Source organism: Leuciscus leuciscus (assembly GCF_965113295.1).
Source record: "Leuciscus leuciscus genome assembly, chromosome: 17".
Lineage (NCBI taxonomy): Eukaryota > Metazoa > Chordata > Actinopteri > Cypriniformes > Leuciscidae > Leuciscus > Leuciscus leuciscus.
In genome coordinates, this window is record NC_138741.1 from 13,236,349 (window position 1) to 13,255,764 (window position 19,416).

At 37.0% G+C, this 19,416-nt stretch overlaps 1 protein-coding gene across 11 annotated transcripts in view; it reads left to right on the plus strand.

Moving 5' to 3' along the window:
- eml1 (EMAP like 1) overlaps positions 1-19,416 on the plus strand; it is a 49,998-nt gene that overhangs the window by 9,941 nt on the left and 20,641 nt on the right. For 4 of the 11 annotated variants that reach the window (XM_082144202.1, XM_082144199.1, XM_082144203.1 and 1 more), the window contains exons 2-3: positions 16,241-16,423; positions 16,729-16,782. In XM_082144202.1, coding sequence (XP_082000328.1) covers positions 16,241-16,423; positions 16,729-16,782 — 237 coding nt within the window. Of the gene's footprint in view, positions 1-69; positions 620-16,240; positions 16,424-16,728; positions 16,783-19,416 lie in introns of those variants that run through there. The other 7 variants (XM_082144204.1, XM_082144205.1, XM_082144201.1 and 4 more) reach the window with 6 other exon arrangements.

The following is a 19,416-nucleotide window of genomic DNA, read 5'->3' on the forward strand; positions in this document are numbered from 1 at the left end:
CTTCTGGCTTAGTTTCTCCAGCACAGTTTCCTACTGCATCAGAGTGGAGTCTCAGTCAGCTGGAGGGGGAGGATTTATGTTTTGAGGGAGGCTCCGCCCCCTGTGCTCTGATTGGTCCGTTCCCCACTGTCAGACAGGGACTCACCAGACAAGCTCAACGGAGAGTCCTCGACATTACAGAAACACTCACACACTCTCAACACTCGCACGCCCTCCTCTGAGAGCTCAACCCCTGTACTGGCTTATTTTTCTTCTGGAGATCTCTAACAGGAACACACCACAGAAAGGATCAGGAGAGAAAAAGTGCACAAGAAGATCCGCATTTCGTAACTTCATAAATATTTTCACTTTCTGTTTTTTTGGAGTCCCATTCAAGGAGAGCGTCTGAGTTAGCGTGACTCGAGCATTGGGTGAATGGGTTGTCATGGTGACTGACACTGGCAGGCTGACCCCAGAAGAAGACTGGATGTTGAATGGACAGAAAGCTGCAGTGGCCAGCCAGCGAAAGTAACAGGGAGTTATCGTGGAGAAAGGGAAGACGAGAGGAAGAGAATGGAGGACGGCTTCTCCAGCTACAGCAGTCTCTATGACACCTCCTCACTGCTGCAGTTCTGCAATGGTAAACCCATCATGTTTTTTTTGTCTTTAATCTGAGAACTTGTCCATCTTATGATCTATATCTCTTCAAGTTCAGGTAAACATGTTGCCTGGAGTTGGACGGTGGTGCCTCAAGTGTTGCACTTAACCTTTCTGACCTTCTTTAGTCCCTCAACTTTGGCACAAAGATTATCAAGATCCTCTTGGCTGTGATGGATCATTTCGAAAGGAGTGATACCAGTTTACAGTTTTCTTACAGGCTTCTAGCTGATATGATCCCAAAGCAAATGTTTCTTGAAGTAAATCTTTCAAAATGCCATGTTTTCAAGATTCTTAAAGTGTTTTAGGTAGACACTTAGAGGTTGAAGGTGTTTGATGTTATTTTCAGAGAGACAGTTTTGTTTTGAATGAAACAGTGCAGTGAAAAATCTCTTACCTCTTATTACATCAGACCGTTGTACATAAAAATGAAACCGAATACCTTTGCGACAAGAGAAAGAATGAGGATGTCGTTTTGATTTGTTGAGGTGTTGTCGTTTTTTAGGGTGTTTTTGTTGTTCTGCCAACCTGATTGTGATCTGTAGTCATGTGATTGTGTATGTTTTCTGGCTGGTGCTTCAAGGCTTTTGGGTAAGGGCTGATGATGATAAAAGAAGAGAAGAAAAGAGGAGATGGAGGGAGTGGGTGGGTTAGTTAGGGATTTCCTTGTTCCAGGATGAATAAAAGTATGTGTCACTGTTCTGTCAAACACCATTAATCTCTTGCATAAAGAGACCTCATATGACATAACAGTGCTTGAGAAAGAAGTTCTCCCTGCTCTTATGTACAATGTGATGATGTTGCACGAGTTTCTACATTAAACGTTTTACTGAACTGTAGTTTAACCCTTTATTGGGCAGGGTTTATGTCACTCTACTCAAATTGCTTGTTTGCAAAAGTAAGTCCAGTCTCCTTTGACAGAAGATGAATGTTCTCTCTTATAATTATGTTTGTTCTAGGCATGCACAGTATTCGTACCATGTCAGTTATCAATGAGAGATTTAATAATTTATCAATGGATACAGCACACATATATGAAATTAAATATTTATGCTAATTTCCTTTGTTTACATTACGATTACCTTTACCATCACCTAACCCTCTCTTAAAATTTATTTTTAAACTAATATTTTATTATAAAGAATATTTTTATGTTTATTTTAATATTTAAATGTATTATTATAACAATTTTATAGTAATAATGTATATTTAGCAAAACCTAAAAATGGATATCCATTTGTAGTATTTGAAATGATTGATATTAGTTTTTAGTGTTTTGTTTTCCATTTATTTTAGACAAAATAGTATTGAATTTTAAAATTGGCCATCAGTCGGTTATCTGCCATAACATGAAAATAATAATCAGCTTATCAGTATCATCCAGAATTTTTATATTGGTGCATCTCTAGTGTATACACTCCTTTTAACGCTCATATTTCGGTTTGAAAATACAATATTAGAGTGATGTTTTTTTCTGGGGTCATGTGCACTTGTGTGGATATTGAGATCATCTGAGCTTACCAACTTGAGTTTACACTGGAGTTATGATAAGATTGTGCGGTTCTAGTGACATCATAAAGCATTTTGTGATTCTCTCTTTCATCATGTCGCCTGTAAGAATCTTCCATTCAGCATCTAACAGCCCTTTAATCTGCTATATGCCTCATTCATCGTTACACTTCTAAACATTGTGTTTTACAAGTTCTTAAATGAAAAAAGACAAATCGCTCTGCTTTTCTGTCTGTTTGGCTGAATGAGAGTGAGAGTTGCTGTGATGGCTGGCCTGTATTCTGGCTTGTCAGGCCAGCGTAGGACTGTGGGTAATTGAATGAGGGTGTGCTGGAGAACGCTGCGGTGAGGTCATTCAACAGTACAGTGCTCAGCCGAAGCTCTGGATCTGGTATGAAGTCATTTGTTCTTAAACGCTTCACGAGTTTCTGATCAGCCAACCATACTAATGTAGGGATACTGGGTCAGCAAACACATTTCCTAGGCAGATTCTATAGGCATTAGATTTAACCTTCATTTAAAGTGTTTACAGCCTCAGATTCATCTGCTTGCTGTTTTTTTTTTTTAAGAAAAGATAGACACTTAAAGGGATAGGTCATCCAAAAATGTATATATTTTTTTAAGGACATGATGTTATTTTGCCTCCAGAATCTTTTGGGAAATAACCAAGATGAAACCAAGGTTTATCTTAAAGGGTTTGTTCACTCAAAAATAAAAAAATATCCATCATTTATTCACCTTCAAGTCATTTCTTCCATGGAACACAAAAATGTAAAAGATGATACAATATAAAACATTTTGAAAAATGTCCATACAATGAAAGTTAATGGGGTCCAATGCGGTTTTGGCCCCCTTTTGACTTTCATTGTATTGATAAAGATAAAGGTTTGGGATGAATGTGAATAAATTATGATATAATTTCCACTTTTGAGTTAACTATTCTTTTAAGATCGACCTTTAAATGATTGTTTTCATTCAGCCAAAACGTGACCATCATCTTGGTTATTTCCTGAAGGATTCTGGAGGGAACATAACCTCATGTCCTTACTCAGATTAAACATTGGCGGTGAGTTCTGGCAAAAGGAGTAACGGAAGATCTGTTGTTCTGGCATCTAAACCTCTACCAGACGTCCCAGTCTTTTTGACTGCTGTTGTCTCATTCAGCCGCTGCTGCCAAAGAAGTGTTCTTGGCACTCGGCTCTCACTTCTTATTGGCTGCCCTTTGAGCCACTGATGGATGCATGTGCAACAGGATTAGGATTAAAGACCTGCTCACGTTACCGACCGAACCAGACAAGAAAACTCAAAGTGAGTAAGAATGAATGCCGTGAACAAAAGCTTCCACTTGCCTCTAAACTTGAGCTCTCCACAACCTTGGCAGCAAGGATGTAAAAGTTGGAAATCCTAATCCAATTCATAAGTGCCACAGTTGGAAGAAATCATTTATTTATCATTTCCTCATTCCAAGGCTGTCACATGAATTTGGAGGTAAATATTGATACACAGTAATAACTCTTTCAAGGCTGTCGATTTGTTCAAAGCTAGCCATCAATGTCCTTTAGTATCATGGCTCTTGAGCTGTTATTTATTGATCAGTGGTCTCATAGAAAATTGCAGACTGAGGGATAATAAAAGTCGTCTTCCGCTAAATAGGACATATTGACGTGGCCGTTGTTTGTCTGTTATGTAGCAGACCTCAGATGACTTGCATTGGTTCTTTATCTGGCACACTCTCCCATTACGCTACTGATAACAATTCTGAAACCATCTGCGTGGCCTTCTGAGAAGACCAAAGCTATTAGTGCTTCTCTCTCTCTCTCTCTCTCTCTCTCTCTCTCTCTTTCTCTATCATGTTTTTCATTTCAAATACTCTTCTATTTGAAATGTTGGGGTCAGTACGATTACATTTGATTTTTTTTGTATTGGGCCTTTTAGTCATGAGAACTGCAGTGTTGAAGGTGTCATATCTGAAGCACACATGTCCCGCTGAAGGCGTAGTATTGTGCTATTTTTGTACATTAAGGAGGTTTTTTGGAATATTCCACTCGTTCATTCCCTCTCAAGGGCTTCCAAAACAAAGAGTCCTTTGTGGGGGTGTCAAGCAGACAGGATTATTCAAATTTTGCTTCAAAATATGCTAATGCTTTTGCAATGGCAAAATGTGGTGCATTACTTTAATATAATGTGTGTGTTGTGTCGACCAGAACAAGTCCAGCCAATAGGCTTTCTGGGATTATATACAGAACTTGCATTTTTCAGTATTTGTTGTTTGAATGTCCATTGTCCAATGGAAATTTTAGAACTGTAATTTGCACAGTTGAGAGCCATGCAAGCCTTTCCCAATGTACTTTTATTCAGAACAGATTGTACAAGAAAGAAGAAGCTTGAAAATACACACACTTCAGTGTTATTTTAGTATTATTATAGTATTAGCTTTTATTTTTATATTTTCAGTTTTCAATTTAGTTTGCATTTCAGTAATTATGTTATTTGCTTTTGTCATTTTTCTAAATATTTCTATTTAGCATTATTTTATTTCAATTTTTTTGTAACTTTTATTTTATTTCAGTTAGTTCTGCCAGTCATGCCCAGGCAACATATTCAAATTTTTGTTTAAATTGTTTTAAGTTGAAGTAAACATTTATGTTTTATTTCAGGTTTATTTCAGATTTGTAGTAGTTTTAGTTTCAGTTAACAATAACAACACTGACACACTTTCTGTTTTCCATCAGTTCATTTGTGCTGAGCAGGGGCTTGACATATGATTTTCCGCATGTAACATCCAGTGTCATTACCACACGGCATCCGCAACCCACCCTAAGAACAACACTTTAGTTTATTTAAACCACCCCCCCCCACCCACTGTTCTGGGCTGTTTGTTATGTGTGCACAATGCTCTGGGTTCTGCAGGAGAAGAAAGCCCTGGCTTTCAAGCACACTGAAAAGAGCATTGTGTCAGTAGCGGGAAAGCGGAGCCAGCCATGAGTTAATGCTGCCCTACTTTTCTCAGTCAGACTCTCTGCGACTCCTTCAAAATTCTCCTTCCCTCCTTCCCTTCCTCGTTTGCCACCAGAGCTCCCTGCCGTTTGTGCCATTTCTCAGGAGAGCATGAGTCAGCACAACCAGCGGTTACTGCTCTACTCCAGCGTGCCTTTTCCAGGTCGGTTTTGTGTTTTCATCTCTATGGTGACTGTGCTGGACTTTGAGGGTCTGCCACAGGATGGGTCCCATAAACAGAGGCCTTGGCTGATTAAACATGGAGTCAGATAAGTGTTTTGTTGTGTGTGCCGTTCCTCACTGTGGATGACAGTAAGGTCACCTGTGACTGAGCGAGTGGGCTTTCTTCATTGATTAGTATGTCGAAATGTTCAAGGAGCATGTGGGTGGGGAGCATGACATGATGTGTAACTTCAATGTTACAGCACTGAGTCATTTGGAGCTTTCTTTATGTTGTCTATAAGTGTGTGTTTTGTTGCATTCTACTAGCTATGTTTCCATCAAAAGTTGAGAATTTAACTTGTGTGCTAAATTGCAATATTGCATTTAACATTTGCGATTTGTGTTCAAGAGAACAAAATAGTCACTTCCTGGGAAATTTGCGCAATATATATATATATATAATAAAAATGAAAGTTTCAGCAATCAGGGAAGACACTGTGGCTCTTTTGTCGTATATATTAAATCAGTTTTAAAAAGGGATTTTTCACTATTTAAAACAGTATCTGCATTTCCATGGGTTTAAATAAAAGATTTTTGTTATAATAGAAGTTAAAACAGTTTTGTGCATCAAAACCACTCCTTTCCTGTCAAAAAATTTACTTGATTTTCAAAAGTCAACGAATTTTCGACAGCTGAATGTAACATTTTTGACAAGCCAAACATGTCCGTCTCTGAGTAGCAAGTAATTAATTTAAGCCACGAAATAAACTTCTTTCCGTAAAATGAACATTTTTAACGTTTCCAGCATGTTTTATAAATACCCAAAAAACACCTCTTACACACGTTATCACATCTGTCAAAAACGTCCAACTGTTGGTTGGAATATTGAAACTAAAACATAACACTCTCATGGGCATCAATCACTTCAATGAATACTTGATGGCTAAAAAAATGTAAAAATATTACCGATCCATCCGTTTTCAAATCCACATAATTTATAACAGCATACACAGACATCGATGTCTGTCAAAACAAACGTGCACAATACACGGCAGAATTAACGAGAGGAAGGAATAAATGACAGACAGCATGTTGAAGCTGCTCAGGCTGTCAGAGATGATAATGTACCAAATACATAACACACGCTATGTATGTTTTTGTTCTTCACTTGCTGAAATTGAATCTGAATGATCAGAGAACTGAGTGAAATACTTCACACTGCATACTAAAAAGAATAAACGCCAATCAAATTGAAAAAATGCGAAAATTTGTATGCACAAACTATGCATTCTGATTCGGACAATCCTGGTTTGTAAATCATTTTCTATTCTTGACTGCTTTCTTTTCATAATTTTGGCAATCGATGGACTACTAAATGAGTAATCTTGAGATGAGTCCCTGAAGTCATCCAATCTGACTCTCATATGCTGATGTAATATATATTATAAACTCGACAGGTGATTTTTATAAAGCATAGTTTGATCACTATCTTTTCAGTTGTTTAAAAGATTAAGGCAGTTATCAAAGTTTGAAAATGTTGTTTAATTTTCCAATAAAAGATGATACAATTTACGTTTAATTAACCTTTAACCAGATTTTGACTCCCAGAAGTATCCCAAAATTTGCTTAAAAACAGGGGGATGAAACGTAGCTATTGGCAGCAAGGCCTGGATGAATTATGTTTGCCATGCTTGATCATACAGTATCTTACAATGTTTAAAAAAACTGTAAAATGATAGAAATATAAAATATAGAATATAGTATTAAATATAGTATAAAACATGATAATTTGTGTCCTTAAAGTAATAATTCAACAATTAAAATATCATTATTCACTCTGCCTTATTTCATTCCAAATTTTCATTTCATTTTTACTGTATTTTTACTATAAAACTAATTTGTTTTTGGACTATTTTTACTATATTGCTGATCAAATGTCGTGGTATACTTCTTTCAAAAGCATCGTGACACGTGAGCTATAAAGAGGATCGTAGAGCATATTGGTGGCACAATGCTTTTGGGAAAAAGCAGCCTAGGCCAAAATGATTTATCAGCTGATATTTGGCCATGTTCACATTAAACTGCTAAGCCTCATCTCATCTCTGGCCAGCAACTCATTTGTAGGACACCAACATTTAGCTGGTTTGATCCCAAAACAACACACAAGCTCTGTTTTCAGTAGTCTCATGCACCCATACATCAGAGCGTGTTAAGCCTGTGCACTTTCTCCCGGTGCACAGGGATAACCACTGATCAGGATCGGCTCAGTATCCCTTTAATCCTCTCTTAGCCCAACCGCTTCCTGCATCCCAACAGTGAGGCTTGGGGCTTGAGCGTCGTCGGCTCTTGAATACCCCCCTCTTTGGTTTCAAGCCAGTGGTATCAGGGGGTGGAAAACACCCTGCCTTTGCGGTTCACACAAAGTTGTTTTCTCTGCTTCCCTGGCTGCCAGGAGAAGATTAACTGGGAACAACACTGCGGGCATCTCCGCATCACTTGTCACTGACTCGGTCCTGTCTGGAGTCTCTCTTTGGGGATGGTGGCTGGTGTGATTAATGAACACACACGTAAACACATATAGCTTCTGCCACCTGTCTTACACATGCTGGCAAGGTTTCCGGCAGCATGCTAACAGCTTCTGTAGGCTTTTTTAGTAAGCAGTGCGTGAAGGAGAGGGAGAAAGATAGAGAAAGACATACTCTAATTTCCCATCAAGCCATTTGGCAAGCCATCTACTCGATGTCCTCTTTTTATAATTCCCAACATACTCTCATGATTGGTGCTTGCTAAGGGGCCATACACACTGGACATGTTTTTGAGTTTTTTCAAATTGTTCTTCTGTTTAAAATCACAATGTGTATTAGGGCTGGACTTGGTTCTGTCTGTCGGTTGTTGATTGGATGGATGCAGATCTGAATGCGAGCTTGCAGTCGGTTGTAAGAAAGGGGCGGAGATTAAGCAGACTTAATGATTGGAGAAGTCTGGCACACGTCACCTGGCAGATGAAAGAAGACTGTTGTTTAAGCGGAAGATCGAATCATTTTTTTGACAGGTTAAACATATGCTTGAAATATTCAAAATAAGACCAATAACATGCATTTAGAAAAGAGATGTGAATTTAAATTTTTATGTTGACTTTAAATATGCACTAAAGTCTCTGTGACGATTCTCAGGTTTTTTTAGCATCTTACGTCATGAGTGACACATTTTTAAGATATTGTGTCAAGTTAAAAGGAGTTTGACTTTTATAAAATCTCTATGCACCTGGAGCCTGTTCGGTTTTGCTGTGCTGCATCTTACTGTTATTGAATGCAAGGACCACCCAGAATGCCCTAGCAACATGCTAAATAAGACTTAAAGGGGTGGTTGATTATGATTTCACTTTTCTAACTTAAGTTAGTGTGTAATGTTGCTGTTTGAGCATAAACGACATCTGCAAAGTTAAGACGCTCTAAGTTCAAAGCAAAGGGAGATATTTTATTTTAAAGAAATCGTTTTTTAAGGACTACAACAAAAGGCTGGTAGGGACTACGCTACATTCCTCCTGGGTTAGTGACATCACAAAGTCTAAAATTTACATAAACCCCGCCCCCGGAACAAGATTTATAGATGATCAAGACAGAATATGCTAATTAATGACTAGAAGATAACTACACATAGCCTAAGCTACATAAATTCATCAACTAACCATTCAGAAATGTTGTCTACATGTTGTCACTTCTTCTTGAGTTGTCACTCCGGTTTGAATATAAAAGGCTAAAAGTTTTTGCAATTTTCAGTGCATGTCTGTGTGAGGTAATCGAAGCTGCTATGAACAAGCTGTTGTAGCTCCGCCCTGTGTGCCGGGAGCAACAGCTCATTTGCATTTAAAGGGACACACACAAAAATGTTGCACTTTTGCTCACCCTTAAAAAGTGACAATTTTAACATTTTATATAAAAATATCTGTGGGGTATTTTGAGCTAAAACTTAACATACACTCTCTGGGGACATTAAAGACTTACTTTACATCTTGTGAAAAGGGATTATACCACCCCTTTAAGTTGTGTCCCAGTCTGATATTCCCTCCCCCTCCAGCAACTGCTTTGCAACATGCTAAGGTCTCTAGCAACTGCATAGCATGTAACTAAAACAACTCAGAATATTATAATAACCATATTGCAGCACAATAAAAACCTATCGAGGGATTTGAAAACAGAATGGAGAAGCTGTCGGCTTTAATAGGTTGATTACAGCTTGACCTGAAGGAAGATTTTGCTGATGTCAGATGGATTGAAACTCTGGCTCTCTCATGGGGACAATTTGGCTCTGCTCATCACCTCTTCCCTGCTTTCTCCTATTCTTTCCATGCCGGAGGTCACGAGTGAGGTCTCTGGGATGATCTCATGTGTCTATTTTTATCTTCTAAGTCCTATTTATTTACTAAAGTCCATCTCTTTTTCCTCATTATGTACCTGTAATCTGGGAAATAGCTTGGCAGCAAACGCTCTCGCTTCGTTTGTGACTGTGCTGGGTTATATAACAGTCCAGTCATCATCTCTGAATCATTGACACCTCGAGACAATGTACTGTTTTACTATTACCAGAGTTCCAGATGGGTCCTCAATGAACTGACCTTGGATCTATGACCTAAGGTTGCAAAAACAAAGCGGTTGGGGAAGGCAGGCGGTTGTAATCCTCTTAAAGCATACACAAACCTTTTACTCACTTTCTCTCATAGACTCTCCCTGTGTCTCTCAGCGTGAACTCTTTATGTAAGAGGCAAATCTCAAAGGCCAATTCGTTGATGAGAATTGTTTGTGAAAAGCTCTGAGAGGATTCACTTTGATACTCTCTGAGACCAGATGCATTTTGTTTATACAAAGGCTGTTACAAAACCTAGTGAGGTGCCCCATAAGGCAAAACATATATATTTATGCATATATATATATATATATATATATACAGACACAAATATCCACAATATACAGTATTTATTATTTTCAACGCAACAAGTTTAATTTACTTATATTTATCTCATGTTTTTTCTATATAATTCTTTTGTCCAAATAAAAAAATTTAAAATTAAAATAAATTTAGCATTTATTCAAAGTGTATTTTAAAATTGGAAATGTTTTTTTTTTTTTGCCCCTTGACATGTTTAAAAATATTTAAAAAACATTTTTGTAATATATTTTGGCTTTTAAGGTTTAAATGAAATATATTTTCAACTTGAAATACAATTTTTCAACAACAAAAAAACATTTTCAACGCATATTTAGAATAAGGAAAAGTGTTTTGCCAAATGGGGTTATTGCCTACATAAGCAGCTTTAACTTTGCTGTTTACATGTTGCTAAGATAACTGCACAATATTCTTAATAAGCATAAAAAAACATGCTTTACTTAATTTGATTAAGTACAGTGTGCTAATTTTTTAATGCAATCAATACTTTTCAGTATTGAATGAAATATGTTGATAATCCACATTAACATGCCTTGTTTGCTATCTTGTACTTATTTCTCAATGAGCTTGTCGCAATGCATTCTGGGATTAGAATTTGGTTAAAATATGGTATATGCATAAAAATATTGGCAGCATAAATAAGCTCACTAGGCTTTGGAACAGGGCACATATGTCCTTGTAGTGAGGTATGCAGTGGCCTAAAAATGGTGGTGACTTGCAAATAGCCTCATTTTGAATGCTAAAAATATTTTTTTCCCTGGAGTGTGCGTTAAGGTGTGGTCGAGCAAAAAAGGTCCATTGTCTATTGTCAATAGTGTAGCGATGTATGAAGCACCGCTGACACAGAAGTCAGACAAACCAATCAGCTTTCTCTTGGTCAGCTTGAACCTGATGCAAAATCAGTGAGGGGAAATCTTTCACCCTAATGTGAAATTCCATATTGGATGATTCCTATTAAAAAGATGGGATTTTGCCTGTGGAAATTTGCAGAGCAATGGTTAATGTGACTGCACCATGAAATATATATAATGTAACATGCATTGTATTTGAGGTCATAAGCATGATATGGGATAGCCTCCAATATGAAGAAACATTCACTTTTTTAGCATAATGATAATCCTTACAAATCTTTGCTCCCTGCTGTCTCATTTATGGGCAGAGACAGGGTTTGAGTGAGTCAGCTAGTAGGTTCAGACTCAGAGAGAGACCAGAGATATGCATTATTAATCAGCCAAAGCGCTTTGAGGGAGACATTAAAGGGAGTCCGCTTTGCTTTGATAATCCACAAACACTTTCTACCCTGCCTTTTATGTGTAATTTTTAATGCTATATTATTCACAGATTCAAAGCAGCTTTATTGGCATTATTATTTTTGAATGTCAGATTGTGACAGTTAGTTATAGTTTTTAAATGTAAATTCTCACTTTGTAATTCTAGTAGTTTTAGGTTCTATATTTATTTTTTATATATATTTATTTTTTAATTCACAGTTTTGTTATCTTACATTAAATTAAATATGTTAAGAAATGTATTTAGAAGTTAATAATTTATAAATTAATTATTGAATACAGCTTTTTCATTCTTTTGGGTTTTATTTCTTGAAGAGCAATAAGTATCTGGCTAGCTTTAAAGGTTTAATGTTCTCTTTTTTGTATTGTAGCAAAACTGAAACTAAACATTATATATATATTATTTTTATTTTTTTTACTTCATTTTAGTTAAATTTCAGTTTTTCCAATTTCTAAACTGTTTACATTTAGTTTTCTGATAAACCTGATGTGTATTCATATTGGTTAAGTAATAAAGTGCAGCTTTTAGAGTTTGTGTCCACTGGTTGTTACTTTATAGCAAGTGTATAATTTTCTGTATATACTTCCTGGACTTTCTCCTTGCAGTGTGGATTCAATTTACATTTCAATTCTTTACAGTGGTTTTAAAAGACTGAAGGAATGTCTGTGCCTATGGGCAGTAGGTCAGGAATTGCACTTCAGTTTCCATCTCATTTTGTGTGCAGTAAGAGCACAATCAATCTTTTGGCAATGTCGATCTGTATAAGATCAGTTCTGTCTCTCTTTCTTAGGAGGATAGAAAATAAAAGGTACAGGTATTGCATTTGACTTCAATTGCACCAAACTGTCTGAAGTGAAATAGGATTGAGCCTTTCCTAGTGACGGATCTGACTGTAAAATCCATTAGACCATCTCTGACTACACAATCTAATGCTGATGTTAACACATTTAAGCCCAAATAAAGTTTCTGAAGACTATGCCACTCTTTTTCCATATCTAATATTTTCCGAATGAAACAAATCATTCATACTAACTTTCTGAGCTGGATCATCTGATTAATTAAAATGCCCCTACAATGCCATTTTAAAGGTTACTAATTTAGTTTTAGAGGTCTCCTAGAATAGATTTACATGCATCCAAGGTCAAAAGCCACTTGAATTTTCTCATAATATACACTGCACATTTCATTTCTCAAAGAATCTGAAAACGCTTTGTTCAAAGATTCAGTCTCTCTAAATCCCTCTTTTCCCCTGTTTACAGCACGTCGGAAACGAAACACCTATTACCAGGTCTGAGTATTTTAAATGCACGATTGTTTTTCACTTTTGCTTTTGAATTCGCGATCATGCATACTCTGTGTAGAGGCCTATAATTTGCGGGCATCAGTGAGCTGCTATCTATATGTGGGGTATTGAAATCACTTTCGGATTTGCAATCGTGTGTACTCTGTGTATAAGAAGCTGCAGTGGGCTTCTACATTTTACAAGATAGGACATTTGTCAGTTGATAGTGAAATGACCGATGGATTACTTATCCTAGTAGATTCTCAGCACTGAAAACAGTCGACAACACGAACCAAACTCTTCCAGGCCTCAGCTACAACTTCAGTACTTGAGGGCGGGTCAAAGTAGATGTCGTTCGCGGGCAGCCAATGAAGACCATAGGCTGACATTATGCAAATTTGACGTAGGAATGTAACAGGAAGTGAGACTGGAATTACTGACGACTCATTTTTCTTTTAGGAGACAATAACTTTATTTGTTGTGCACTTTGATCTTTAAAACTTTGCAGACCTTTTACAGTCACAAACAGCTATATGACACACTGCAAGAAAGGTAATATTTGAAAAAGGGGCACTTTAAAAGATCTGACTGAAAACAATCCTACTGGAATTTGCTGTTTTTCTCAGTTTTCAGTGCAAAAACTCTTCTTTTTTTAACTTTTTAGTTTTTTGGTGTGTTCTTCTATAATCACCAGATAATAGTTCAAGATGAGCTGTTCAGTGTTGGGAGTTTAACTAACAGAAGTTTGGAGGAGATCTAGCTAGGATAGTGATGCGGTATCTAATGAACACAGTCCTTTCCAGTGGAAGATGAAGCTAGAGATGGGCCGTTGTCCAATCCAATCACAATGAAACAAAACAAGATTGAATTCAGAGGAAGTGGGAGAAAGACCGAGATACAGAGACAATGGCAAGGGAAGTGCATCCTCAATCTTAGCAGTTAATTTGATTTCTGAAACACATTAGGAGATACGGATGCCTGTCAATCCTGCTGTTTTTACGGAAAGAACAGCAACAAGAATTGCAATTTGTGTCCGTTCACGCTGCACTGATATATTCCCGCTAATGCTTTTTAATGTGGTCGAAGCGCACGCTCCCTGATGCTCACCTGCAGTCATGCGTAGCTGAGAAGTTCACTGGAGAGCATTAGCGTTTACAAGCAATATAATTAAATACGTGTTTAAGTGTGTGTTTACATGCTCTATCACTGACCGCACAGGTGCGATTTTGTAGAGTGCAGGATTATTTTGTGCAATTGTCAAATGAACGGGAAGCTCTTTTAGGCTTTGAGCAGATGTGACAGTCATTTATTGTGCTGGTTACTAGCATTATGCCACCAGTGGCTTCAGAACAATTGCAAACTGGGTTTGTGCTTGGAGAAAAGACAGAATAACTCCCCATGGAGCTTTTCAAAAGACGAAGCCATGGGAAGGCTTCAATCAGTGATTAATTTCATCCATCAAAGAGGCAATTTCTATGCAAACAGCATGATTTGCGGCTCTAATTATTAGTAGTCATTTTTTATTAGGTTCTGTCTTGCGGTTGATGCGTGTGTGTGTGTGTGTGTGTGTGTGTGTGTGTGTGTGTGTGTGTGTGTGTGTGTAGAATAGGGATTCACATTGTATGTTCCTTTGTTCATAATGCACTCATAAAAAGCTTTAGTGCAGTGATTAACAAAGCTCTCAGTGATCCAGCAACAGAAACCTTTTGAATGTTGGGAAATTGAGATAGTTTTCCCAATACACAGGGGTAAGGTGTGCAGGTTTGTGCAGGTAAGTATAAATCTAAGGGTTATCTGAATAGCCTGACTGGGTGAAATAGTGTTGCATAAAGAGGCTTATCTTCAGGAGGCGATTAATCACCGCTGAACATTAATGACTATGATCATTTTTGCAGAGCGAGCAACTGAATTTTAAGTGAAATGGCTGGAGGCCATTAAATGCACCGAGCTGATGTGTGTGTATGTGTGTTAGTGTATAATTATACAGCTCAGCTGGGGTAAGGAAACTTTGAGTGATTTAATGTTTGCCGTGGAAGGTACTTATCTAAATTTCAGTTTCAAAACTATCCATTTTTTTATTTTGCCTGAAGCTTCCCATCTGCCAATTACTCAGGCTAATATGACTCATAGTTTGCATTTTTATAATTCAGGTCACGCTCGCTATGAATTCATCCTTTAAACACTATTACTAAGTGTTAATTCAAAACCAAGACTTTTTAGTGTAAATTGTTATTAATCAAATGCTGGTAACACTTTACAACAAGGTTCAATTTGTAAACATTATTTAATGCATAAGATATTAAGGAAACAAGAAACAATTGTTAAGCATTTATTAATCTAGAGTATTGTTAATTTAATAATACACTGTTACCCACATATTTCATGGTACCAATCTGACGTAAAACGACATTAAAAATAATGTGCAAAGAATAAGATTCCAACCGATATAAAGATGTAGATTTAAAATATAAAGCACCCTGAATGGCTTCTTTTTAAATATATTAAAAAAAACACAGTTCCGTTTTATAACTTTTTTTATTGGTTTAATTACCAGCTGCTTCCTCTCTGTGTATAATTAATGAAGATGTTATTCTCAGGGAAGGGTTGAAAGCACTAGTTTTCATTAATGTTTCATACCACTGATTTTACAAAGCTGTCTAATCACTTAGCAAACAACTATCTGCTATTTTGTGTGTGCGTGTGTGTGTGTGAGAGAGAGAGAGAGAGAGAGAGAGAGAGAGAGAGAGAGAGAGAGAGCCTTGGCACCCTTGGGCCCTTACTCATACGCATTTATTGTAGCCTACTATTAATTTGGTAACACTTTACAATTAGGTCTCATTTGTTTACATTAGTTAATCTATTAAAGAACAAACTCACAATGAGTTAAACATTTGTTACAGTATTTATTAATCTTTGTTAATGCTAGTTAATAAAAAATACTGTTGTTTATTGTTTGTTCATGTTAGTTCACAGTGCATTAACTAATATTAACAAATACAACTTTGATTTGAATAATGTAGTGCATGTTGAAATTAGCATTAACTAAGATTAATAAATGCTGTAGAAGTATTGTTCATTCTTAGTTCATGTTAACTAAAGTAGTTAACTAATGAAACCTCATTTGAAAAGTGTTACCATTAATACTATGTGCTGGGGTTTCAAAGCAAAGGTTTTCAAACTGGGCTCTGGGGACCCACATTATATTTGATTAACCATTATTCATTTATTAATTCATTTGTTTATTATTCATTATGATCCTGTGGCGCCTCAAAGCAACACACCTTAATTTTTAAAGTCACCATGAAATCAAAATTGACCAATCTTTTTCAATCATAAATGATATCCGTGCACATCATTTTTTAATTTATTTATAGCATTGCTTTTCCAAATGTTAGAGTTTTTTTTTTGTGTGTGTTATAGATGACAGTGCCTCGGCAGCGAGCAGTATGGAGGTGACGGACCGGATCGCCTCTCTGGAGCAGCGGGTCCAGATGCAGGAGGATGAGATTCAGCTGCTCAAGTCGGCTTTGGCTGACGTGGTGAGGAGACTGAACACCTCAGAGGAGCAGCAGGCCATGCTCAGCAGGAAAGGACCAACCAAAGGTACCACATAAGACTGGACCCTTTGTCACCTAATCTGGTGGAAAGTCCTAGAGTTTCCACACTGTGCTGTTTGTTTATTTCGGCTTTGCATTTTACCTCACCTGATTTGCTAGAAAGTGTTCAGTGTTTGCTTTAAGCCTCACTGGAAAACAGTTCTCTATGTGTGCCATTTCTTGTTTTCATCTCCATCCCATCCATGCTCCGGCTGCAGTTTTCTCTCATGTTGCTCTTCGTTTATCTTCTCTGCTTTCCTATCCTCCTGTTCCCTGCCTTCAACTGTTCTCTCATACTGTGAACGTGTTTAGAAGCAGCAGTGAGGAGAGACTCTCCCTCCTCTGACAGGAGTGTTGGGAAGCCAGGTAGGGAGTGGGGCTTGTGTTTCAGTTACGACACTGGAACTGTTCTTCACCATGCTTCAAAATGCATGAACACTGAGGACTGAGTTTTATATTCGTTTTATTTCACTTAAGGATGCACTGATAAAGCCATTTTGGCTGATATTGATTGTCCATAATCTTTTATTTTAAATCTTAATCACATTCATTTTGATATTTGTTTGTTATTAAGGCATGTTGGTGAACTGAGTGTTTATTAATATGCAAAGCAGATAAGGTAATTTTCAATCTTATGTTTATTTCCGTAATATTATACAATGCAGGTATTTAAATGACTCAAATAATGACAAAGTTTTCATATTTCAGTGGACTAGCCCTTTAAGTGAGTGAATTATGATTTCACATAATTGAAATCATGGATAAAGTCATCATAATGTACAGTAGAAAAATAAATGGTAAAAATACTTTTAAAACTTCCAATATGTCTTTCAATGTGAAACCTTATCAGATAATTAAAAAACACAAATATTGGCGGATACTTTTATGATCATTGATAAATTGTGCATCCCTAATGTCACATGTATTTCACAGCATGTGTGACAAAGTCTTGGCTCACATACGTACAGTGCCCTCCACAATTATTGAACCCCCTGGTAAATATGATCAAAATGGGCTGTAAAAAATAAATCTGCATCGATTATCCTTGTGATCTTTCATTCAAAAAATGTGCAAAATTCTAACCTTTCATTGAAGTAAAAGAATTGAAAGTGGGGGGAAATCACATTATGAAATAAATGTTTTTCTCCAAAACATGTTGGCCACAATTATTGAAACCCCTAGAATTTTTTACGAGTAAAATATCTCTGAAGTATATTCCCATTAATATTTACCTTTTTTAGTACACCAGGGTGACTAGGAACATGAAACTGTCCAGCTATGACTTCGTGTTTCACAGGAGTTTAAATATGAGGAAACACAAAGGCCAAATCCCCTTAATCATCCATCACAATGAGTAAAACCACAGAATACAGTTCTGATGCGTAGCAAAAGATTGTTGAGCATCACAAACTAGAAAGTGGCTGTAAGACAATAGCTAAAGAATTGAAAATCCCCATTTTGACCATCAGGGCAATAATTAAGAAGTTATAACCAACTAAAGATGTTATGAATCTGCCAGGAAAAGGACGTGTGTCTATACTGTCTTAATGCACGGCGAGTATGAAAGTTTGAGTGGCCAAAGACTCTCCAAGGATCACAGATGGAGAATTGCAGAGATTAGTTGAGTCTTAGGGTCAGAAAGCCTAAAAAAAAAATTATCAAACAACCCCTACATCCCCACATGTTGTTTGGGAGGGTTTAAAAAAAAAAACTCCTCGCTCATCCAAAAACAAATTCCAGCAAATTTAATTGTCAGACACGACTGGATCTTCAAACAACACAGGGTTCTGTGGTCAGATGAGACTAAAACAGAGCTTTTTGGCAGCAAACACACTAGATGGGTTTGGTGAACACAAGGATAAAAAGTACCCCATGTGTACAATTTAATATACCATTGGATCTTTAATGTTGTGGGCATATTTTTCTGCTGGAGGTCCTGGACTTCTTGTTCAGATACATGGCATTGTGGATTCTATCAAATATCAACAGATAAAAAATCAAAACCTGACGCCTTCTGCTAGAAATCTTATAATGGGCCGTGGTTGGATCTTCCATCAGGACAACGATCCAAAACAAACATCAAAATCAAAACAAAAATTTGTTGTGGAGCACAAAATGAAGCTTCTGCCATGACCGTCTCAGTCCCCTGACCTGATGAGTGGGCTGAACTGAAGAGAAGAAGCACCAACATGGATCTGGGAATCTGAAGGATCTGGAGAGATTCTGTGTGGAGGAATGGTCTCTGATCTCTTGTCAGTTATTCTCCAAACTCATCAGGCATTATAGGAGAAGACTCAGAGCTGTTATCTTGGCAAAAGGAGATTGCAAAAAGTATTTAATAAAAGGGTTTCAATAATTGTGGCCAACGTGTTTTGGAGAAAAACATTTATTTCATAATGTGATTTTCCCCCCACTTTCAATTCTTTTACTTCAATGAAAGGTTAGAATTTTGCACATTTTTTGAATGAAAGATCACAAGGATAATCGATGCAGATTTATTTTTTACAGCCCATTTTGATCATATTTACCAGGGGGTTCAATAATTGTGGAGGGCACTGTATGTCTAGTGTTCTTGTGAGTTAAGTGAGATTAACACTATAAGATGCTTGATAGTGTGCTTAACAAACACTCAGTCCTGATTACATTTAATGCTCGATTGACAATCTACCACATCCATATTTTAATATCTCTCAAAATAAAATGATCCTAGAAAGAGCTCAATTTTGGTCTTATGGCTCTTATAGATTTATAGAGCATAGATTTGTTGGTGATTGTTTAACAAAGCTTTCCTACATCCACATAATCCTTTGAACTGTAGGATAAACTGGATACTTAGAGTCACATGTCTTTACCGCCTCAAAGATTTGAAACACACTTCTGCTTTGGTGTCAGACACTAATTAGCCAGACTGTGTTTGTGCTACCAAATGTCAACCTGGAGTCCAAGACTCCTCCATTAAACCGTTAAAGAAACGCTTAGTTTAGTTGTACTTTGCCTAGC